The sequence below is a fragment of the Tympanuchus pallidicinctus genome, unplaced genomic scaffold (genome assembly GCF_026119805.1).
Source record: "Tympanuchus pallidicinctus isolate F22 unplaced genomic scaffold, pur_lepc_1.0 scaffold21, whole genome shotgun sequence".
Taxonomy (NCBI): Eukaryota; Metazoa; Chordata; class Aves; order Galliformes; family Phasianidae; genus Tympanuchus; species Tympanuchus pallidicinctus.
Genome location: NW_026294733.1, coordinates 2,178,638 through 2,203,624, shown reverse-complemented (window position 1 = coordinate 2,203,624; position 24,987 = coordinate 2,178,638). Strand labels below are relative to the sequence as shown.

The window sequence follows — 24,987 nt, the reverse complement described above, 5'->3', positions numbered from 1 at the left end:
GCTCATTTACTACTCCATGCTGCAGTTCATGCACCAGAATAACAATAACAGCATTCCCATTTTTTCCTCTATTTCTTTTGTCTATCCAGATCTTCAGGGAGGATTGTTTCTAACACATGTACATATTACTATGCACAACATGTTTCCCAGTTCTCTTGATGCTTCTGAGAATTACAACAGTGTTTGGAATGGTGCAATGTAAAGATCTGAAGAAAACTATTATACTGATGGTCACATGAGAATTCTTCATTCTCCATGGATATATTCACGTTCACCCAGATAACCAAGGAGGTGTGTGATTCCCACATGGTGAAGAGAGTAACTCCATACCATAGCTCAGCCCTGCAGTGATTGGGGCCTTTTTCTTCCAAGAAGACACTGCATACCGCAAACGAGTAACAAGACCTGAATAACAGAAGGAAAGATGGGTTCCAGTTATTGTCACCGTTATGGGAAGTGTGGCTGTTCTTCCCAGAAGTGAGTCAGGATACTTGCAGCACATTTATTGTACTGAGTTCTCAGCTCCACTTGAGGGCAGCTGAATCTCTGTTCAGTGTGATTTCCTGCCTGCCAAGGAAGCCAATTCTGATCAGTTTCAGCTTATTTTTCATTCTTGCTCTGTCAGCAAGTGTGAGTCTATATTAACTGATGAAATTCCAAATTATGCATTTATATTTTTGAAGCCCACGGTTTCTCTTGGTAGTCCGAGCTGTAGTCTTTGATGACTCCCATGTTTGGCTGTGGATGTTGGCCGTGCCCCTGACTTTGTGTCGAATCAAGGCCCAGGAAGATGCCACCTCCAGGGCAAGAAGACACTGCAGTTTATCTCAAGCAAGTAGCTCGTCTAGCAGTTGCTGACACACTCCCATGGACTCCTGAGAATGAAAGGGCTCTCTATTGTTTGTCTGTATGACATCTGCATTAGTCATACTCAGAATGATCACCAGAATGAAGAAATTGGAAGCTTAGCCAAGATGGTCATTTTACAGACATTCTAGTGCCAGGGTAACATTTCAGTGTAAGGATGGAGGGATTGAGAGCCTTCCTTCCTTGAGAACATTCACCTGGCGACATGGTGAAACATCAACTTGTCTAGCTGGTGTCAGCATTCACTTACCTCCTGCATTGTGCTGGTGGTAGTTGATGAGTTCAGGGATGCAGTCAAAGATGTGTTTTTCTGCCAAATAGTATCTCTTGGGAAAGTCAGTTGTCTCATTGATGTGGTAATGTTTTATAACAGGGTTGTTATCCGTACTGAAAAAGATGAAGTTTTCTTTGAGAAAAACAGCAAAAAGATAGGAATTTGGGGTATAGGTGGAAGAGAAGAGAGCAAAGAAATGGGACAGCCTTCCTTACAGTGAATGGGTGAGGAGAGAGGAGCGAGCTGCAATTGCTAGTGAAAACTGTACTTCTGTGTTTTCCCTCTCACTGGTAGATAGTCTCAACTCTAGAAAGGCTGAGGTTTCTCAAGAACAGGTTGAGTACTATGTTACTCTGCCTCTTTATGAAACAAAACTTTCTGCCCCATGACAGAAACCCTTTCACTGGTCCTGTGTTATCCACTTTGGTTGAGTGCAGCACATAGGCTGTGTTGATCCTACGGGCACTTCAGCTGGGGAGGAAATTTCAACAAAATTACAAGCCTGGTGATGTCTTAGGGACTATATATAGGCACTTATTTAGATGCAGGGTGAAGTGGAGCCTTTAATATGCTTTGCTTTGCGAATGGCAGCTAACTCTTCTGCCTTTTTTGGAAGCATTTTTCTCTGTCGTTTTAATGAGCCTTCTGCTCTATCTTCATGATGCCAAAACAACTACAGAGATTACTCTCTCATAGAAGCCATTTCATTGATGTAATTGATGTGAAAAGCTGCTGAGCTCAGCTGTACCTCAATGCTTTGGTGAAAACAGAGACTGTGTACATGCCAGGCTGCCTCGAATCTCTCACCATGAAGGCACCTTCTCTACCCTGTAACAAGATCAGAGGAGAGAAAACTGGTTAGAGACATCACAGAAAAAGAAGCAGGCCAGGGGCAAAGCTCTGCTCATTTCAGCCCCGTCTTCTGCTTATGAGGATTTGCTAAAGATGTTGGAAAAAATGGAGCTCTCAGCCACTCCATGCTCTTCCCTGGTGTATGCCCAGGGACTGCAGGTACACCCAGCTGATCTCTCTTGGGTGCCATGTATTTTTAGCTTGATTTCCTGAGGAAATGGGACTTATGCAATCATGTTGAATATGTGTGGGTGTAGGCACACATGAATGCACGTCTCTGTTCCTCTAAGCTTCTCCTCTAGAAATTTTGATTGCTTTCAACCTTATCTGAGAGAACACTGGTGATCTTAATTTCAGACAAGTTCAACAAAAATGGGCAGCTGAGTGGAAAGGCAAACCCCGCTGAGTGCCCTCCACAGAGAGCAGTTACAGGATGAAGGTGCTACTTATTCAACACCAAAGAATCCCTATGAGAACATATGAGAGATAATTTACCAATGTACCAGAAATAGAAAAAGCTTGGACAAGACCCTCTGTGCAGGTACACCAGCCAACCAATGTCTAAATATAATTGCTTAGGAAAGCAGGCTACCTCCACTCAGGCATTCACAGAACAATTTCCCTTTCTAATTTTTCACTGTAATTGTTTTCTACTCATCTGAATGCTAAAATGTTCCATAGGCCTGCAGGGTCAAACACTAATGAATCAGATAGCAGGGGAGAAGATTTAACATTACAGTTTGGATGCAATGTGCTGTGCTGACTCTACATTGATAATAAAAACCATAATTTTTTTATGTTTGAAGATAAAGATACTTTTATATCTGACACTTCAAATGCTTGATTATTTTTGCTTTGCTTTACCTGATGGAGTCCCTCCACTTATATGTGCCCAATCTTCTTTTCTACATTTTAAAAAAAACCAACAGACTTCCTTCATTTCAACACTGCTAATATTGACAGCAAACATGCAGCAACCTGTGACTGTCTTGTGTCTGACAAAGCTGGAAGGAGCTTTATCAGCTTTACCAGACAAATCCCATCTGCGGCACGTGGTGTAAGGCTAAGCCCCCAAGTGCAGCCTGTCTCAGCCTCCTGCTGGCACAGGTAGAGGAGAGTTGGGGGTAGCATCCTGCTGAGCTGCTTTCAGAACCATTCTTCCCTCTCACATGGGAGCAAGGCTGGCTGGAGACCACTCATGTGCTTGGCTGCGTGTTTGGAAGGAGCTGTAAGGGATGGAAAATTCTGAAGCAGAAATGTGTGCAGCCAAACAGGGGTAGCAGCCACAGAAAAGCCGTGATGGAAGGACCAGAAGGAAAAATAAGTTCACTCAATCCTGCATGGTTAGTAGGAGTTCATAGGAGATAAGAGATTATTTTAAACCGCATAAAAATAAGCTCCTATTTTCACAAAGACTGTCATTCAGCATTTTATTTGGTTCTCCTGTTAGTGTAAGAGCTGACACTGTAAAAACTAACATTGTGTTTGTGTGGAAAATTTGAACAAGAAGTGTACTCTTTTTATTTGCATGACAATCTTCACTGGAAAACTCTGTCTCTACTGAAAGATTAGAGACGCACGCACATAACACACAGCTAAGCATAACACCAACCCATACTTTTGGCTTTCACCCAAAATACCACAGCACAAGATTAGTTCGATTTTCAGAGAACTACTGGCATTCGCAGGCCTCCAGCAGAGTCATGATGAGCTACAATCTGAGTTTTCAGCCAACTCTGTTCTGAAAAGGCATTTTCCATCATCTCACTGCCCTGGATGAGGGTGGCACAGCTCTCTGCCTGCCCCTGGCTGCTGTGGTGTCGGGGGCTGCTGGTGCCTGGATCCCTACCAGCCCCGTGCCATGCATCGCCCAGGGACAGCAGCACAGCAGGGACCTGGCACTCAGTTTGCCCTTGCACAAAGCAGCACTCATGGGCTGCTCCTCAGTTCTCATTTATTAATTATGATCGCCCATCTGACCTGAATGTAAACACCAACTTACCTCATCCCTGAGGAGCATTTCTGCTTTGCTTCTGCTGATGTTCTTATTGTACCATCTGAAAACAGCAAAAGACTGCGTGTCAGCATTTCTAGGCTGTTAAAGTTCCTGCTGAAAAGCCTCTGCACTGAGAGTCTCTAATACAAGCGACAACATAGCGTGGGGTGGGGACCTTTGCACCTTCTGTAACAAAGAGGTACAACAAAAACACAGGCACAACTTACTCATATATTTGCAGGTTATCAGGTGATTTTTCCGCCAGGTAGCTACTTGGCACATAGCCTTCATGCCTGTAAAAATGTGACACAGCAGTGTGAGCTACAGACAGGATTTTTTCTGCACCCGTGGAAGTTAGCCCTGAGACATTTGTTGGCCAGACGCCTTGTTCTTTGCATGATAGAAATGCTGGGTTTTATGTCTTTTGTAGGGTTCCTGGGTGTTGAAAACAACTATATCCTCCCCAGCTCAGATAAACAAGGAGAACTGAGGAGAAATAATGCACAGCCTCCATCACTGTTCATATTAAGGATCCTATAGTTTGATTTTTTTTGGTGTTAGTTATCCCCGCAGAGTGCATTCTAGTTTCCATAAGTTTTTCCCCACAAGTTTGACAGCAAGTATCAGTCTGAGCTAAGGATTGCTGTTTAAAAAATCAACTTTGGGTCCTTTTTCTGCAGCTGCCTGGATACAAGCAGCTCCAAGGGAAGGATCCTTCCATCTCTGTATCTTCTATGTATCAGAAGATACTTCGCAAAAGTGGTACTAGAGGCCAGATAAATGCTAGTGGATGAGCAGACTGGACTTAGAAAGGATTTGTAAATTTGATGTTGAAAAGGGATTTACCCGTTCTTATCTTGAATCAGCCACCAATGTTCCTCAGAGCTGTCAATCACATGATATTCCTCATTGTACCGTAATGTCAGCTCCTGCGGGTTCTGGGCTTCGTAGTCGTATATGGCCACGACTAAGGTTTCCTTTGTGTTTAGCAGTGATTTCTGCACCAATTAGGAAAAAGGCTCATCACATTCATGTTCATAAATGTCAATGGCATGCTCTCTGAAATGATATTCCCCTGACAACACTGGTGTGCTCTGTACTCAGTTCTTTTAGGCTTAAGGCAGAATTAACCCTGTCTGATCCGATTTTCACAGATGTTTCCTAAACTCCCATTAAAAGATACCAGTGATAAAATCTCCTTGCTCTTCTTAGATGGACCTAACAACCTCACAGCTCCTCACTTCTTATTATGACTTTTTCCATCCACAAGTGGGTTTGGAAAACTGCTCATTCTGCTTCTCTTCACAGCAGCTTTTGCAGATATAAAAGCTTTTCTCATATCCACCCCCTTTCCCAGTTTCCCTTTCTACAGAATGCAAAAAAAAAAAAACAAAACACCACCTTTGAAGCTTTCCTCACCATTGGAAAGCTACTTGTAACACAGCCATCTTTGAAGGACTTAGTCTAGTGCAGTGGATTACTGCTGATTATTTATAACTTATGGGGAAAGAAAAAAAAAAGAAAAGGGAAGAGAAAAGCCCAGGGAATATTATCATAGTTGATATTCTTGGTCGCTGCTCCATGACAAACATTACTAAACTTATTTCCACCTCTGCTAGTTAAACATACAGGACACTAAGGACAGTGTTGCATGCCTTGCTGCACTCACCCAGTTATCTTCAGGAGTTGGAGGAAGAGGCTTCTTTGAGGCTGAAATGAAATCAAGAAAGCTAATTTGAATCAGAAATAGACAAACTCTACAGAAATAGAATAGCTAGCTTTGGTCTTTTAGAGTAAGATGTGCCAACAGCTGCACCTGCTAGCACAGGTTTGAAACTGATGTGCAGACTGCATAAGGAATCACAGAAATGCAAGGGGAAAAAAAGTCTTGAGTGTAAAATGATTGACTTCCCTATCTGCCAGCACTTACATCACCATTGATACTACAGAGGAAATGTGGGAAGGACAAAATAGGACACGTGGGAAGGAGTGCAGTTATCTTAAAAAGTTGTTGTTAAGGCTTGTTGAAGGACCACAGCTGATCAAGTTCTTGGGTTTCAGTTTCACTCCTCAGACAGAACAAAGCATTCTACAGAGGAAAATATTAATTCAAAACAGAGAGTAACGTGTAGTGAAAAATAAGCCAAAACAAGGAATGTTCAAAGAAGACAGCAGCATGTCTCTTGATCAAAATGTAACATGAACTCTCATGTTCTGCACAAGACAGATTTAATCTTTTACTTTTTCTAGGAATAAATATTTTCAGGGTCAAGAGGCTCTTAAAGAAATCTCATACCAGTTTTGGTGGGGTCATACTCTATACAGCCAACTGCCATCTTCTCTGTCTGAGCACAGCATCTCCACTTGCCATCTATCCAGAAATCTGGATGATACTTTGAGACTAAACTGTTGTTGCTCCTGGTTTCTGGAAAGTGTTACAGTAAGAGAAGAAAGGAGGAAAAAGTGGATTTGTTTTTATTGACATAACCTCTGCAAAATACATGGAACTGAACAGAAATAATCTGCACTAAAGAATCTTCTTATTTTTTCTCAAACCATTATTCTATGTGAATATTATCAGTCTGATCCATTTCTCTCTTCAAACTGTTAAACACCAAAACCACAGAAAGAAGGTTTCAAAAACAGAAAGAAAACCTGGTACAACCAGATACTGATGATTCTCATAATGAACTGCATCTCTGCAGTATGTATGTACATAGGACACCGACTCTGCTCGGTGTTCAGAAGGAGCTGTACCAGTTGGGATTCACCAGCTCTAAATATGTTTGTATGTGTAGATGTCAGCTGTGAATCTCTGTATGAGCAGTCAAAGATCCTTTGGTTTGAAACTATTGCCCTAATAATTTTCTTAAAAAGACAAAGAAAAAAAAAAACACAAACAGACAAAACTATCCTGGCCTGTTTCTGTTTGATCAATTCAAATAAAATTGTTGTTGACCACTCAGATTGTCTCAACATGCTGAACTAGAGGAGATGGTAAACAAGGAACTCAGAACAGGTACAGCCTAGAAGGGGAATAACTGATTGTAAGACCAAGTGCATGAACTTCATAATAACTCAAACAGGCTTAAAGTTTTCAAAATGAACTAAACAGCAGCTCACGTTACAAAGCAGGAGAAAGCTATGAGGGAATCAGGGTGCAATTTTCATGTAACTAAAGAATCTCTTCCTTCTGCACGCAGCGGTTAGTTATTGTACCTTCACTTCAGAATCGTTGTAATGAACCACAGAACAATTCAAGAGGTGAACAGGAAATGAAAGCTACCCACAAAAATGTTTCTTAATAATCATGATTCTCTAAGAAGGTTGTCATCTAAACAAAGTAGCTATTAATCAGCGTTGAGAAATCTACCCAGAAAATATTGTAACTTGGATTACATGTTCAAGTTTTTCAAAGCTTTTGAAAGCACACCCACAACATTTGCAAATGTATTTGTTTCCATAGCTGCGTTCCCAATGACCACTTTGCATGTTTAGATGTAAGAAATCAACTCCTCTTGCATGTTTTCTTGGCATTTTAGCTTTTGAGAAAAATGACCAGGAATAACTAACTTCAACAGTTAAGTGGGCCTAGGGGTTCTGTTACCTTCCTTCAGTGTAAAGACCCATCTCTGCCGGCTCTCACGGTTGGGTGCGAACACGTAGAGGATGTAGTTATCATGGACAATCTGGAAAGGGGAATAAAGATGGGAGCCAGCCATTAGAAACAATCCTGGGCATGGTGGAACCTTGGAAAGAAACAAGCAGCAACCCCCATGTCAACTACGTAAATCCATACAAAACAATGTAGTGAACACATGGAGTACACAGGGTCTGTTCAGAAGCATCCCATAACCTCAGTGCCTTTTACTTACCTAAGATTGGGTACAAAACTTGATCAAGAAAGAATTCTAGATGGGTAATTTTTTATTTTTATTTTTTAATCAATTTTCTGTTGATAAGAAATGCCAGTAAAACCAATGGAGATGGTGCAACTTTGTTGTGCACAGAAGCCAGCCCACTACATGCAGCTGTAGCCTATTCTTCTGAAGCACCTCCGGGGAAATGACATCTGTTTCTCAGCAGTTTCTTTTAAGACATCTTCACTTAACATCTAAGAGCCAAATTAGCTTTTCTAGTCAGTATAAATCCCAAGCGATGCCCTGGGGATTCACTGTACTACTATCACTCTAAAGTATTTGCTATCTTTCACTAGGATTATGGTGGGGAAATAAGAAACTAGAGCAGATGAGCAACAAGCAGTCAGGATGCTGCTTTCACAAACTTGTCCTTAGTGATGAACAAAATGATGGAAGAGAAATACAGAACATTCGTGAAGTTTCAGACTAGAGAGTGAAATCATCACAGGAACAAAAATGACTCAGAATCTTAATCAGATGACTATATTTGGGACTAAAATGTGATGTAACACACAACCCAAGTTTCTTTTCCAATATTTATCTCAAGAATTTAAATCCAAATGAGACCTGGACTCTTTGATGCACAAACACTTTGAAAAAACTTCAACCAGTGTCTTTAAACAGAGATTTCTAGAAGACAGTATCTGTTTTTTTCAAAGCTTAAAGCAGTGTAGATGAGGCAACAGTAATAATTGTTTAAATGACGGGAAGCATTTGCTATCTCCTGGCCTGATGCCCCTGCAGGCACAAGCAGACAGCTATGTGACTCAGTTGCTTTGCAGTCTACAGAGAGATAAATTATAACCTCTGTTTAAAGAAAAAATAAAAACAAGGGGGGAATAATTCCCACTCATTTAAAGACACTCTTCTTGATATTACAGTTGTGACTGTAGAATGTTTTGACAATTTAAGATGGATTTTGAAATGCATAGCAAGCAGATCTCCAGAAAACATAGCCATGAGCATGCACAACTGCACAAAATCCTCCCCTCAGCTACTCTGCAAGGGGCTGACCTGCCAGAGCAGCCACACTGAGACAATGAAGGGATGTTGGTGCTTCCTCTGGAGGTTTACAGCCAGGTGCATTGAGATGCTTCAGACAAAATGGACAATATCGTTTAACAAAACATTGCAGAGTTCACTCTGAGATAAAATTCAGATGGAACACAAGCAGAATTCCCCTGACCTTGGCAGAACACTGTCCAACACAACAAAGCCTCTGCCACCACCTCACCAGTACCGGCACTACCCGCACTTTATTTTGTTCTTCCTGTAGAACTGGAGATGTGGAGATGTAGATGGAAATTCAGACCCAGAACTAGCAGATCTGAACATTTATTCCTTCTCCCATCCATGCTTACCCAGGAAAGCTGCATTATAATTTGGGAAAGGAGGAAAGAGCAGTTGAGGTTCCCCCCTCAAGCTTTCCCCAGTTAGGCAGATCCCAACCAGCCCTGGCTACGAGCTGTGCTGTCAGGCTGCTCATCAACAGCTGTTTGCAGCATAAAACAGCACCTTTTGGTGCTCCTAAAGACCCATAGACAAGGCTGTAACACTCGGATTGTTTCAAGTCATCTGTGAACAGATTGTCCTGTATTCGTGGAAATTCATACACCGTAATTAATATGAAAAATAGTGTCACCAGTGAGATAAAATTCTGATTACTGAGTCTTTGAGTCCTTAGTTCTCTTCAAACCTCTCTGCTTTTTCTTCGTTTGATGACATTCATCTCAGTGTTGACTTCATTAAGGATTGCAATGTACAGGAGCATTTTAGTGAAAGACAGAAAGAAGTTCTATCACTTATCAGTATATCCAACAGACAGACTCACCTGGAAAGGATATTTATATTGACAGGGGATGATGATGTCACTTTTCACAATTTCTACACATTTAATCCTGGAAAGTTCCACAGAACCCTTCAAAGTCCTTTTTTTCTAAAAGACAGATAGAAGCACTTGGTTAAGGTCAGTGATTGTGGATTATGTACGTAATGAGACAAGACTGAGATGTCCACAGGAGATTTCTAAGTTTGATAGAGATGTACCAGATGATATAGTAGGTATAAGTACAAGGAATTATTCTCAGATATGTCACCTCTATGTACGTGGCACATAAACATCTGCACACAGATATATTTCAGCTCAGCACATGGATTCTTAGAGAACCAGTCTGAACTTTGGGTTGAAATTCAGGTTTTATTTCTTCCTTCCAACAAAATAAGATCTCTTTTTAACCAAAAAAGAACTACTTTCATGAAACTTGTGGTTTGTTAACACTCTTGTTTCATAGAGAAAATCTGTAAAACAATATACTTTATTAAAAGAAAACTTTGGGGTACTTTGATTTTCAAAACGGAGCATTATCTAAAATATAATATTTTTACTGCCTGCATTTGCTAAGAAAAAAAAACACGTCTCTGTTTTTGGTCTTTCTAGGTTTTTAGCTTAAGGAAAATATCAGGAAATTTTAAAATAAATAATACACTGAAAAACTTGCCTACAAGACTACTTGTCTGTCAGCTTCTGATGTGTGATTATTCATTAGATGCCAGATAGCCAGATAACAGAATAGCCAGTCAGGGGAGAGTAAGAACAGAATGGACACTCCATATCCCAGCTGCTCTCGGCATGCCTTATTTCCCACTGAAGCACTGCCTGTAGCTCCCACATGGTAGCAATCAGCTCCAGCAAGAGAGATGGACAAGGAAGATGCCAGCAGAAGCTATCAGATGCTTGCTATCTGGTGCACGCTTCTGAGGGATTCGCTACAAGTGTGTTTGCTCTTCGGAGACAAACCAGTTTCCTGTTTTGTTTCATTTTCAGTAGGGATGAAACATGAACATTCTCCCACCTCAGATTTGCCACCCAAAGAACATTGCAAAGATTATTTTTGCAAGAGCTTCATACTTTGCCCTTATATACCTGGACCCGAGGGAAGAGAGGGAAGTTATTACAGCGTGGTCTCACATTGTTCCTGCCGGACTTTGTTGGTGTATATATCTCTTGTATGTGCTGGCAGTTCAGCCAGCACCTCTGGGATTGTTGCCAAGTCTGTCTCTTGTATTTGTCATTTGCCTATATAGCTCTGTGGGGTGGAATGGGATTTTTTTAATCAATAAACTCAAGGCTGTAAGACAGCTCTAAATTTAAAAATCAATTGACTAGCAAGAGCACTGCCAAATCTGAGAAAGCCTCCCTGCACTGCATTTTCTTTCATTCTTGTCTGTTCAGTTCTTTCTTCCAGATTTGGCTTCCTCTATCTCTTCTCCACAACCTCCTCTATCATTTGTTCTACCCCTGGGACTTCCACTCTGCCACGAGAAACAAAGCCATTTGTTTCCTACAGAACCCTTCAATTTTGTTAATGCTGAGCTCTCTTTTAGCTGATTATTGTGAAGACCCAGGGTTTAACCACACAGGAGGCTTTTGGAGTTGATAGTGCCTGTTGCACTCACAGTCTCTACTCTTTCGCTGCAGAGATTTTGTTGACACATTTCCATTCTCCAGTGAAAGACAGGGCCCAGCCTTCTTGAAGAGCTTGATGCAGTTGTTCTGCAACTCTACCTCCTGAGCTCTTTCTAGTTGTGTAATTTCAGCAAAAAGCCCCCGTCACCTCAAGTTAAAGCACATCAGGCTGTGTGCCACAGTTGCTGTATTGCCTAGCAGGTCCTCCACAGATGGGACTTTGCTGACAGAAAGCAATTATAGTCCTGAAGCAGCACAAACTATAGAAATTACCATTCACAAAACCAGACATTACCCGGCAGCGAGCCTAGGAACTAACCATACCCCTAGTTTTGTGATGCCTGACTGCTTTAATCTAACAAAAGCAACTGAACCATTTGGAAGGGAGGAGAGAGAAAAGACCTCTTAAAAATGGTCTCCAAAACCTCAGAGACTTGTTTCTAAGAGGGCCAGACTAAACATACTGAGAGATCTCTGTTTGTAGTTTTCAGTCTGCCCAGAGTATAATTAAATAGATGTTTTAGTTGGTTGGTCAGAAAAACCATCAGTTGTCTTGCTGAGTAATGTGTGTGGAAAGATAACCAAGGCACACTGCTGTCCCAAGAGGAAAAGCACAGTTTGTGCAGATCAGTATGTCCTGCTTTATTGCTTTCAAGCCATTATTTGCAATACGGGAAGGGGAAGCTAGCAGCACCGAATGGAGCTGAGTGCATCACAAACTCAGTGCATTATGGTGTTCAACTCTGGTGTTTCACCTCCTCTTGCCTCACAGCTCCAGCAGTTTTAGAAATGATTGCAATGGTTTCTATTTCCTTAGGTACTGGTAGTACTAACTTTGGAAGAAGTAGGTGGGAATTTCCGTACTAGAACTATTCTGTAGTAATTTCTACCTGCACAGTCCTACCCTACAGCACAGAAGAGGACTCTTACAGTGCTCATTTAATGGAAGAGCCACCTTGCTTTTTACCACGTGCTCAGCCTACACAGCCCCCAGCACTGCAACTCATCCAGCACATGCAACTCAACCAGTGGCCCACTAATCCTTTCCCATCAGCTCACATCCTGCTGGGTCCAGCCAACCCCTTGGTCAGACAAACATGGGAAGAAGCAGGGCCACGGGAGGGCAACGAGTCAGCAGTGAACCCAGCGCTGCGCACGACTGTGCTTCCTGACTGCGGTTCTCTACTCATTGCTTCACAAACGTCTCAGATTTTGTGAGATATGGGGCTGTACAGTCAGGGGAATGTGCTGCTTTCTGGTTAACGCTTTGCTGTTGCTATTCATGGTCCTGATTCATCAGATGTGCTGAACCAAAGAATCACAAATCTTGGTGGATGCTTAAAGCTTTTGCTAAATGCCACCTTATTTATCAAAGGGAATTGGCAATAAAAATTGTCAACAGTGCAAGAGCAGAGGGAAGGGAGGGAGGCCAAATGGCAGGAAGAGATGGGGTGGGCAAAGCTTCGCCTCCACAGCTCAAGAGAGAGAAGGCAGAACCTTGAGCAGGCAGAAAGACAGTGTGCTGCGTTTCACAAAGCTGACAGAGCTCAAAAGTTGTATATGAACTTGCCTCTTTTATTTTTGAGGTGTAAGGAAAAAAAGCAAGCAATTAGGGTTCATTTGGCCCCAAACTCTTGATCAGTGCTCACTTCCCACAGCTCTAGTGTTTGCTTTCCCCTTTCCACATTTCTCTCTACTTCATCCCCATCACCTGCCACATCCCAGCTATGCCTGCTGGTCCCCCTGCCTGGCCAGGAACCTCTGAAAGGAGCAGGTTTCCCTGCAGCACCTCTGAGCCCCTATGTACATGAGACTCTCCTCTACCACAAGCTCAGCCCATGGCTCTGTGCTCACCCACTGCTCCCCACTGAAGGCCCAGCTGCAGTTGGACACTTTGCCTCAGTAGGTGGAAAGGGGAAGGAAGCTTATAGCTGCAGTGGAGAGAGGTAGGAAATTCCAGTCCTCCGCAAGCAAAACCGCAGAAACATTTCCATCAGTAAAAGCATTTAATGGCCTTCTCTGCAATGTCAGCTTTGCAAGGCTCTGGGCTGATTTACATTCCCTGCTTTCATTTGTCAGCTTGAATAGAAGGAAACATTCTTAATTAACCATCTTGGTGATGAAGTAGATGAGGGGTCTTTGCCTTGCCCCAGTCTTCTTGTGCCTTATCACCAGCTCCCCATCTCTCTTCCCAGTGAATAGCCTGGATAGAGGTAGGAGTAAGAAGAATTTCTTACTCTGTGAAAACGTAGTGATGAAACAAAACAATATTTATATTATTATTATTATTATTGTTTTTAATGGCGCATACAGTCCTCCAAACATAGGCAAGATTAAAACCTCAGAAGATGGATAGGTCAAAATAGGTTGAAAGGGCACAAGCTGTTTTCTGGGAGCAGAGGCAATGCAGCTGCCCTGGGTCAGCGCTTGAATGAAGGTAGAACTTCATGTATAACTTTTCTGTAGAGTTTTTTCATGAAAACCAATTAACCTTCCAAAAGTTGGAAATACAAGTGCTCAGCTGGCATCTGTGTTGCTCTTCTTTGGCTGACAATGTGTTGCACTTTTCCTTTTTTTTTAAATTTCAAAATGATTGAAAAGAAATATTTAAAGTTGAAGAGTCTTTCTCTCACATGACTGGCTCAAAAAGGCAAAATAATATCTGACTTTGCATGGTCAGATCATTCCAGATATGCTTTCTTAGCTTCCAGTAAAACATCTGAGGCTACTTTTATAGTTTTACCCAGACCAGTTGATACTGACCAGTCTTGGAGACAGGCCACTTGGTTCATGGGTCTGTTGTGATTGAAGATCACACTTTTACATTCTCATGATCTTAAATTAAGCTCTATAAATAATACAGAAGCATATGTATGCCTAGCTTGCTCTGTTTTCTCTGTTCTTAACTGTAAGAAATATTCACCATAGCCACACATTTTATGGAGGATATGAGTACATGATTTTCAGGGCAAGATGCAACATCACCGTTCAACCGCTGGTAGGAAATAAGTGGGTCAATGTACAGACCACTTCACTGAACCTGCCTGTCTATTTGCAGGCAGATTCATATCAAAGTGAAGCAGAATCATTGTGAAGGATCTATCTCCTAGGAATGGAGAACTCAATTTGTTGAAGGCTGGTGAACATCTCCTTTTTAAATCATTATTTTCCAGCTCTGATTCTCTTCAGGCCTACAGTATAATTTCTTGATTTGCTGAGATGATCAGATTTTGGTTGTGCCTATGCTGTTGCAAAGTATCCAGTTTACTCAGTAACTTATAGTTCTCTCATAAGCACGCGTTGGCTCTAAGAGCAATGGAGAAGAACATAGAAAATAGTAACGAGGAACATCATGAAATTAGATGGATTCTTAACAGCAATTCTCTTATAGAGTATTTTTCCACTGACCAAAAGATTTGTGCTTGAACTTGAACCTCCTTGAAACCTGTGCTGATACAATTAATTTCTGTCCCTTATCTTATCAGATCCCTTATCTATACATTGGGGCATGTGTTCTTTTTATCATTAACATCTAGGATATAAAGAACTGTTGATTGCTGGATTTACAGAAATCTTGCTGAACTCTGACATTGTTCAGTATTTTGACTTCTCATTCTTAGAAGGAACACCAATGGACTGAAGTTTTATTGGAAGTTAAACAATTTTCAAATGAATTTTGAAAACTAACTTGGGCAATTTGAATGTTTAAAGAAAGTTGTAAGGGATTTTGCATTGCCTGCCAATACAAAGTACTCTAAAGGAAAAGCTGGGGGTTCTCTGTAGATCTCTGACTGTTGTGTTGTGCTGTAATAACACAAGATACTCCGTTGTATTTAATATTTCAGTTCCTAGATGTAACTGCTTAACACATATATCTATATCTACAAGCAGGACACAACTATTCTGTCCTGCTACTTTAATTAAAAAGTGTATATATATATATATATATATATATATATATATCTTGTTTCACAGCTGTTTTTACATCTAAAGATAGAGAGGTCTTCTAGTGTTGGGCTCAACCTGCCCCAGAGTGCATCGAATTGTGTTAACAACAAAATTAACTGCATCTGGTGCTTAAGATGCGTCCATGGATTTAAGCAGTGTGATTAGGAGGGCTGTGTCTGCTTTGCTTGTCTGTATTCTCTGGTTGCTCTTGCATGTAACTTTAGCAGCTGCAGTCAGGAACTTCTTCCTGCTTTGCTGCTCTTCCAGGAACCTGCAAAGATCTCCTTGTTTGCAGCCTCACCTACAGTGCAGGGCTTGGGCATAGACCTTGCTGAGGATGCTGAATCACAGCTGGCTCCTATGTCAGTAAGTAAATATTTCGTCTGCTAGTGAGACGACATGGTGCTGCTTAATGGTTGTGCTGTGTGCTGTTAGTACACATTGTTTGCATGCTATCAGCTCACTCATCACTCATTGTCACTCCCATAAACTAACTGCAGCATCAAATACTGTTTACAGAGGTAATAGAACAGTTTACAGTCGAAGTCTGCTTCATGCAAACAATTGCAGTTTGTTTTCACTTTGCTTGGATAAATTCTCAGTTTCCCTCAGAATAACTGCTACAGAAAAATTACTCCTCCCATTCTTTTTAAGTCCTATAGGCTAAATGTGGTATTTATATTTGCAACAAAATCATTTTAAACCACAGAAATCTTAAAACCTCTTGAAACAGGCAGAAAAGTCAGTAGAGCTCAGAAGACTTGGCCTGCAGCTAGTTAGGAGCAGGCTGTTGTGCTGTGCTGTAGTCCAGGCTTCCTAAGGTGCCTGGCTTTCAGAATTATGTGACCCTAAACCTGGAAGAGACGCAGAGGGAGATTAAAACTGTAGTCCTTCTACAAGTGCTCATTTTCATGGGCTAAGTGAATTTAAGGTTCAAATACAAAGGTTGGATGGAAAAGCACACTTGGGCGTTAGGTCATTTTTCTTTGGGCCCCCATTAGCAAGGCCCCAGTGTTTTCACTAAATTTGTATTTCACTACCAGCCAAAGCCACTTCCAGCAGTCGTATTGCTGTCCTGTCTGAGATGATTATCAAGGCATGTGTCCCTACTTTTGGCACAAGCGGTTTGAGAACAAAATCAATATCATTGTTAAGGAAACAGAAAAGAAAAGATTCTTGGTTTTTGAACCAGCTTCTTAGTATAACAAAAATGAGTCTTTTATCTTATAGAAAAGCATATGGATCAATTACTAAATATTACATGAATTTTACCAAAACTAATCTTGACTTGCAAAGGTGGGAGGAGTGGATAGCAGTGAATGAAGGGTTCAATGATAGGAGGAAGCTAAATTAGATCTCTTAAATGTCATCACTTTTTCATTAAAAAATGTATAATTCTCAAAGGATGAAATTTGGTCAGAAAGGGTAAAAGAGCATAAAGCAATAGGAAGGCATTGCAACAACATTCTTACAGTGCTGATTATGATACAAAGAAAAGGCAGGCACTGGAAACAAAAATGGCAACAGTAAAAGTCTAATAAAAGATTTAAAAATCTCATCATAGCATATTCATATTCAGAATTCCTTTTTAAAGATGAAAAAAGAGAGAGAACAAATGTTGGACTTTTTTTTTTTTTCAGCATCTCTATTGAAAGAAAGATTAGAGCTTCATGATTTATGGAAGTTGGGAGTACATGACATTTTCCAGGGAACATTGCTCAGAATTAATTTGGAAAGAAAATCTTGGAATATTGAAGAGTAATAAATACCTAAGGAAAGACCTATTAGAAGCAGAACAGAGTGTGCAAAGACAATGGTAGTAGAAAATACTTATAATCAAAACTCGGGAAGACAAAACGAATTAATAAAAAAGTAGGTTTTTTCCTTATGAGATTCTAACACAGTTTTGTGGGCTTAGTAAGGATGTAGAGAACAGACCTAGAACAAATTGCATTTTGCTTAAAGCAGAAGCACAGTATTCCCACCCAGAATTACACTGCAGAAGAAAGTATGACAGACAGCTCTGATAGACAGAAATTTTGTAAATATCTAAAAATAATAATTGGTAAAACATTCTGGAACAAGTGCCAGACCAAAGCTGTGAAAACTTTACCTCTGTGTTTCAAGCAGTGGCTAGCCAAAGCCACTGCTGACTTGTTTTAGTGTTGGCTATACAGTCCTGCTCTGAATATTGATCTAATGTTGGCATCTGCCTTACCCTGAGCACAAAGACTGATACTAAATTAAGATGGGCCCCCCAGCCAGTTTTCCAGTGATTGTGATTCTTACAATAGAAATTAGGATTATTGTTAATATTAGGATAATATTGATTAGGATTAATCAATATTAACTTAATCATTCCTTAACTCCTGTAATGCAATTAGGATTATTAAAAAATCCATGATATATTCACAGAGATGCTAAAGGATTTCAAATTATTACACAGGTTTGCACCTTGTCTCCATCTTATTTAAGGTTATATTGTTTTTGTTTTTTTTTTTAATGTAAAATAATAATTAAAGCAGTTGTGATGTAGGTAGATGCCATGCCTGATTACTTTGTGAGTGGTATTATTAATAAATTAGTTTGAGATACACATTGGAAGGCAGCTGGCATTGCAAATGCTGGCAAGCAAATAGGGTTTGTTAATAAATACACAATAAGTTATGAAGAATAATCTATGCACTGATATGTACATTTATGGGAAGTTATCTTCAAAAACATCTTTAAATTCACTAAATTTGAGGATTATAATTTTATCTGAAGTATCTAGAATATGCAAAGCAATGTCTTATATTGAATGGTAAGAAATGGTATGGACAGCCATTGGAATTAACAAGAAGGAACACCAAAACCAAGATCTTCAGAAGCAAACTCCTACTGTGTTTACATTAGTCTCAGTGAGGAAAACAAGCCTTTCCAGGGGAAGATGGGTAGGTCAGGATCTGTGTAATCAAGGTAAAATGGAGTTCCAGGGTGAGAAATGAAGTGATGTTGTGTTACTGTGAGTAGCTGGACTCTTGCAAGTAACACAAAGAGTAGATAATGCAACAGAAGCAGATAAAGCATTTTTAGATCCCGATAAAAGGTTTTTCAGGCAGGTTTATTCATTTGTTCTCCTGGAAAGATAGACAGAAAGGAACTTCCTGGACACACTGAAGGTGTCATCTTTATGTCTGAATATCAAAGATTTGAATGACAGGACAAGGCTGACGTGTGCTATGTGACCGCTTGAGCATCTGACCAGTGTTGGAAGAACAGTACTGATATACAGGCAGAGGGAACTCAGTCCTTAAAAATAACCACATGCCTGAACTTCCCAGGTGTTGGAAGCAACTTTGCCAGCTCTGAAATATTTCTCAATATCTGCAGAGGACAGGGCACTAAGAAGATTTCAAAGAGGGAAAACTGTGGCACAGGGATATATTTTGCATTGTTGGTACAGTAAGGCAACAGCACTCTCCACGTTACCAGGCAAACCCAAGAGAAGCAGCTCTGATCCATGTGCTGTGTCTCTGGGACCCTGAGAGTATCACATAAATGTGTGTGCTATAGGTTACTCTGGTGAGGATCAAACCCACTGAAATAGTTAAAATCATATCTCTGTGTGCTCATTCACTTGCATGCTCAGTAACTATAAAAGCAGTCCCCAGAAATGAAAAATTTTTGCCCATGTAATTGATTTGCATGTTGCAATAAAGGCACTTCTGATGTATTTTAGCAGACGGGGGCTGAATGCATGTGCCTGTTATCAGGGCTTAGCTTTATGTTAGGACAGCCTTGCATGGTGCTCTGGATAACGAATTCCAGAAAACACAGCTTCTTATTGTTGTCAGTTATTGGGGGCTCATTCTCCTAATGAGACATGTAAATATCTTTCATTAACATTAACAGCGATTGTATGCGTGGCTCTGAGGAAAACAGTGCCTTCTGTTTAGCTGTGTGCTGCTGTGACAGAAAATGCCATTACAGCTATTGCAAAAATTTGCCTTTATTATGTTGGATGTCTTGACAGCTTTTGATATAATTTCCTAAATAGTCTCTGTACCTCTTAACCTGACCTGGTTATTTCTTTGCTTTGGACTGCTACAGTAAGCTATGCATCCTTTTATATTCACGATGTCTGAATCCAGAGAAAGGGACAGGTTGTTAAACCCCTTAAATACAGACAAAACGTGTAACTGTACTTAACATGTCAGGATATGCCTTACTTTAAGTCACATCATTGAAACCACTTGGATTTTTTAAATTGTTTAGTAACTTGCTAATTGTTTTACCTGAATTTATGTATAGGCTGCAGTCACTGACAGAATAGGGGATACAGTATAGTACTGAACTCTTGAGTACAGTAAAGAGTTCTTTAAGAAACTCTTTGAAATCTCTGGCAGATCCACAGAGATTTCCCTGGAAAAAAAAAAAAAGTACTTTAAGAGCCCAGGCAGAAGCTGGTCCCATCTATCCATTGCAGCACACGTGCCTGAGGATACTCTCCATCTCTATGGCAAGTAGGCAGAGACAAGCTGGCATCCATAAAGCTTTGCCTTCTGTACAGCCAGGGCAAAGGGACCTCAAGCAAACTGCCAGTTTCCAATAATCCACAGTCTGTCTTATTCCCACCAATTACTGGAGAGTCTATGTGGAGCAGACCTAAACCTGTGCTGGAGATTTAGCACTGCAGACCATTGATTTTCTCGCATGCTCCTTGGTCCTGGTTGGCTCATCAGAATGGACATTATTCATGTGTCAGGCAGGTACTGTAATTGTCCTCTCATGGGCTGTGGAATCCTCTCTGGGGCTTTCACTCTGTTCTTAGCATGGGACAAGAGGATGCTGGGACAGTCTGCCCTAAGTTTGCCTCCAGAACAACCATGACCTCCCAACATGGAAGCCTGACCAGGATGATCTAATTTTTGGCTGAAAAGGCTGAGACTTTCTTGTGGGAGTATGTCACAGGACAAAGTTTTTTCTACACATTCAATACAAAGTCCTTCTATTTGTGTAGTGACCTGATTTTTGGCAATTTTTTTCAGCAAAAAGTTATTGCTTTATGGAAAATAATCTCTGTAATTACATATATGCATATGGTCATTCACAGAATCATAGTACCACAGAATGGTTTAGGTCTTTAGGTAAAGACCATCCAGTTCTAACCCCCCTCCCTTGGGCAGGGACGCCTCACACCAGGGCCCCATTCAACCTGGCCTTGAACAGCACCAGGAATGGGGAACTACAGCTTCTTTGGGCAGCAGCATCAGGGCCTCTCTACTCTATGAAGAAAGATTTTCTTCCTAATATCTAACCTAAGTCTCCCCTCTCTTAAAACTGTTTTCTCCCAGCCTGTATGTAGCACACACATATATACAATGGTAGGTCAGCTGTCACTTGGTGCGCAATCAGATTTTGCATTTGTCATGTAACAGAATGCCTTTTAAAACCTTCTATATGTTTATTTCATCAGCATTTTAAGATGTTCTCGAGTTGCCTAATTGACCTTTAGGAAGACTTGGGGACAAAATTTCCAAAGGTAATAATGTAGCATATGAAATCTATGCCCAGCTGAAAGTTTCTGAATCAGATTTTCCAACTGATCTAAGTCTCTAAAGATGCAAACACTCAGCTAGTGTGAGTTTTCAAAAGTATCTAAGCAAAATATGTGTTGAGTCCTCCTCAAATCCTTCAAGATTCACCAAGCACCAGTGAAAACTAGGGGTAAAAACTCCTCAAAGTGCCTACAGCAGAATTACTTTTGAAATGCTTTCGAAAATTTTAACTAGGCTAGAATAGAACAGTTATAATAGAATTTAAAATCTTAATGCCAACTGAAAGACAGTTTGAGTAGCAGTCAAGTAGAGTCTCATAAAATAAAAGGAAGAAAAGTATCTTGTGCACACTTGAGAGAAATAACTTGAAAATAAGAATGTTAGTTAACTTTTGAAGCTGGTATCCGTTATACTTCGCTCTTTGTTGGGTTCAGTTTTAACTTAATTTTCTTTGTCTAAGTGATATGAGATGGTCTGAAGGTGCCAGTACTGGATAGCAAGGCAACAAGATCCCCATTGATGGTCTGTGCACAGTAACAGTGCCTGAACTTTATGGATTAACAGCATGTTATGTTGGATAACAAGCAATATTATATACAACCATACTGAGGCTCTGCAAACATCCAGCTAAACAGAATGGGGAAATAATTCTCGCTTCACTAGAACACTTAGCATAATAGGGCATGCATTGACTTCTGAATTTCTTCTTTTTTAGTGAATCAGGGAAATGCAAGCCTGAGGAAACGGTGCCGAATCTGAGCATGTATCTTGTCATCACATCCCTTTTGGTGTTAACTCAAACCTAGGCCTGTTAAGCACAGCAGCTGAATTTATTTTGAAATGTAAGATTGAGGCTCATGTAGCTGCTACAGGCAGTGATTTTAACAGCCTGTGCTAAATTCCTGCAACAGAATTAGACACTTTCTATGAAGTCACAATGTAGTCTTATTCTTCCATTTGCACCAAATGCCCACTGACCAGAAGATCTGAAGAACTCATGTGACCACTCTACAATTTTCAGCAAGTGATGCTGTAACAGAAACCAGAAATGTTACTCAAATATAAGAAAGAGTTCATCCTTCCCTTCATTACTCTAATATTAGAGGAAAAAATGGCTGACATACCCCATGGCGATGTTCATAGTAAGCCAGCTTAGATTTGGTTAAGACAAAGAAGCGCACTTTAAAGTTGGAGGGTGAAGTCCTTCTCTTCTGCTGGGATTTTTTGATCAGCTGCTCTTCCAGGAGCACACAGTTATTCATGTCTGGGCAAAGAATGGTTCTCTCCCAGGACATGAGGTGCCTGCCCTACGCGCTGAGCACTCGTCCCAGAAAGAGACACAAGGAGGAAGACAGTTGAGAGTTTTGCTTTTTTCTGAAAAAAAAAAAAAAAAAAAAAAAAAAAAGTATTCAAAAGGCAGCGTAGGTGCTTTAAGCTTTATCTTTCCATCTACAGCAAAGCTTCCTTTCTGCCAAACCATAACCACATCCTCTCATAAAACGAATAGCACATGCTGAAGCGAACTCTAGGGCAAATGTTATGGAAAAAATAACATTTGAGGGACATTCAATAAATGTGAATCAATGATTAGGGATGAATTAGAAGAGTGTGACATGATGAAGCATCTGTCTCTTCTAGTAAATACAGTTATAAATGCACACGCAGAGCATAGATACATAGAATGAATGACTCCCTGGTCCTTTTAGGAGTAGGTTGTGCATCCATACTTTTTTGAAGGAATAGTGCCTTTCCATTCAGACTATGTAATCATTATGTTGCGTTTGAGGGATGTCATAAAAAGTGTTTTAAGTAAATTTTCTATGTAAAGTGAAAATTCGTATTGCACAAGCAAAGGCAAAAGGCAGCAACTGAACGTACAAGCTAAGAGAAAAATGATAACCAGGATTTACTTGTACAAGGATTGCTTAATATTTGTAGTCATTAGACGTTTAAATTGAAAACAAATGGTTAAAATAACAGAAAATTAATTATCATTGGTTACTATTCACTGATTACTGACCGCTTCAAGTGCTCTGTCTGGTGGCTGGGTATCCCAGGAAGAACAGGCATGATGTTCCTCTGTGGATGCTTTGAGATCACTGTAATGAGAAGAGAGCACAAACATCAAAGCCAGTGTAACTGGTTTCCTCAGAATTCAGGTACCATTTGGGTCACTCCACACCAAACTAAATATAGAATTACTAAAGGAAAAGTAATGTGCACCTGATGCACTCAGTATGACAGCACTGATATGTTTTAAAAGAAATGCAATTCATTTTCTTCTGCCCTTCCGTATTTAATATCTTCTGTACATATATTTTTGTCAGTGATGCATAATTGTAGTGTTGATTCCACCGAGTAGTAGGATTGGGTGGTATGTGAAGAATCTACAAGACAAATATTTTCATCAATTATGTATTTTTGAAAACTATTCTGGGCTAAATCGTTTACTACTGAGACTTTTGACATTGGTGTAGTGTTAGGGCATAAGTAGAGACCTTCCTAAATTTGATGTATCTGTAGAGCTCTGCAAAATTCAGAGGTGATACTCCATTTAACGTGTGGGGGAAAAAAATCTGAATAAATATCCAAATTGCAGGCTCTGTTTAATTTAAGATTTTATAGGGCAGCTCATGAAACTGCAGTTCTGAATATAATGTTCTGGTTATTCCTCTCAAAAACCAAACTGAAACAGCCAAACCCAAAACCAAGCAGGTAAGCTACTGCTTCCTTGCTATTTTATGTTATATTGAGCCTTTCTTCAGGCAGAATATTCCAGAGATCCTCAGAAGTTCCTCATCTTTTAAAATGCTAGTTGAGAAATGATATTTACCATAAGAATACAATTAAATATAGCATCTAATGCACTGATCTGACTTGCTCCTGGCCATGCTGTACCGTTGAATAGAAATGGAGAGGAACAGTAGCTACTGCATGGCTCACACCTACATATACCTCCTGGTGGTCTCAGCATTGGTCACAGCATAGTTGAAACATCTCATACAAATCTAGTGAAATGGTTTTGTTTCCTGGTAGTGACTGAGTTACAAGGAAGTCTTTTGGTTGAACAAGAAAGATGACACAAGTCTGTGATCTCCCAAAAAAATGTCACTGCTGCCAAAGGGGATTTCATAACTATTTGTAGAGTAGGATTAATACCAGGGCCCAATTTCCCAATCTTCTAGGAAACAATGCAAATGTATATTAAAAATAAAAATCAAAAATCAGCTTTCTGTGAGTTTTCTAAAATTGCACTCTATATAAACAGCAGCCATGCAGATCTCATTTGCATGCTTGCACCTCTAAAGCATAGGGTTACTTTTGTGTGCGCATCCATTTCCTTATCTGTAAGAATTTGCTTGTTGGAAGTATGCTTAGAGATCCGTTCTCATAACTGTTAAAGAGGAACATGGGCTGTAAAGTGCCCTCACACACTGTAAGACTTCATTCTTGCCAGTCTTGTTGACTTCTGTGTAGCAAGAACTTTCTGGAAAGTCTTCAGAGCTTGTGCTGCAGGGGTTTGCAGTTGGAGATTTACATGTATTTTCAAAACAGTGGATATAAATAGAAAGTCAAGGCTATGATTCTGCAGCTCTGCAGAAGTGAAGCCTCCAGGACAGCAAAGAAGTGGAGAAGCCAACAAGGTGGCCTCAGTGGAGCAACAGTACTGAGGGCAAGAGGATGTGGAGGGAGAAGAGATTCGGCGGGGCTGGCAAGTAGTGGGGGGAGTAATTCTTTAAATGCAGTGGCAGCAACTTGATTTCTTCATGAGATAAGAAATGAGATCACAGAGGGGTATGAAGGAGGGAGTGATTTGATCAAATGTTCAGATAGCAGGATTTGGCAATTGCGTTTCATATGGTCTGAACATGGTGTGATGCGATGTGTTGGTCTGATGGGAAACTGACACAACGCTGCAGGTTGGACAGAGAGAGAATCGAGGCCCAGATCAGATTTGGCTCTGTGCAGATCAACTGGACAGGCTGAGCTGTGGAAGAGAAGTTGTGGATCTGATACAAACATATAGGAAGAAAGAAACAGGTTGCTATAAGAAAAAAATCATTAACTTTGCCCTGGAGAGATAGAGGATCTGGTAGTTGTGTCAGAATTTGCAGGTTTCAGCA

At 40.4% G+C, this 24,987-nt stretch overlaps 1 protein-coding gene across 1 annotated transcript in view; it reads right to left on the bottom strand.

The window, feature by feature from the left end:
- Nucleotides 1-22,192, bottom strand: part of ITK (IL2 inducible T cell kinase) — a 30,532-nt gene extending 8,340 nt beyond the window's left edge. The window contains exons 1-11 of the mRNA XM_052684649.1: nucleotides 21,988-22,192; nucleotides 9,741-9,845; nucleotides 7,597-7,678; nucleotides 6,286-6,414; nucleotides 5,659-5,699; nucleotides 4,836-4,987; nucleotides 4,217-4,282; nucleotides 3,996-4,050; nucleotides 1,890-1,969; nucleotides 1,118-1,254; nucleotides 331-405 (exon numbers count right to left, since the gene is read on the bottom strand). Coding sequence (XP_052540609.1) covers nucleotides 331-405; nucleotides 1,118-1,254; nucleotides 1,890-1,969; nucleotides 3,996-4,050; nucleotides 4,217-4,282; nucleotides 4,836-4,987; nucleotides 5,659-5,699; nucleotides 6,286-6,414; nucleotides 7,597-7,678; nucleotides 9,741-9,845; nucleotides 21,988-22,158 — 1,093 coding nt within the window. The 5' untranslated portion in view covers nucleotides 22,159-22,192. The remainder of the gene's footprint in view (nucleotides 1-330; nucleotides 406-1,117; nucleotides 1,255-1,889; nucleotides 1,970-3,995; nucleotides 4,051-4,216; nucleotides 4,283-4,835; nucleotides 4,988-5,658; nucleotides 5,700-6,285; nucleotides 6,415-7,596; nucleotides 7,679-9,740; nucleotides 9,846-21,987) is intronic.
- Nucleotides 22,193-24,987: the final 2,795 nt, after the last annotated feature.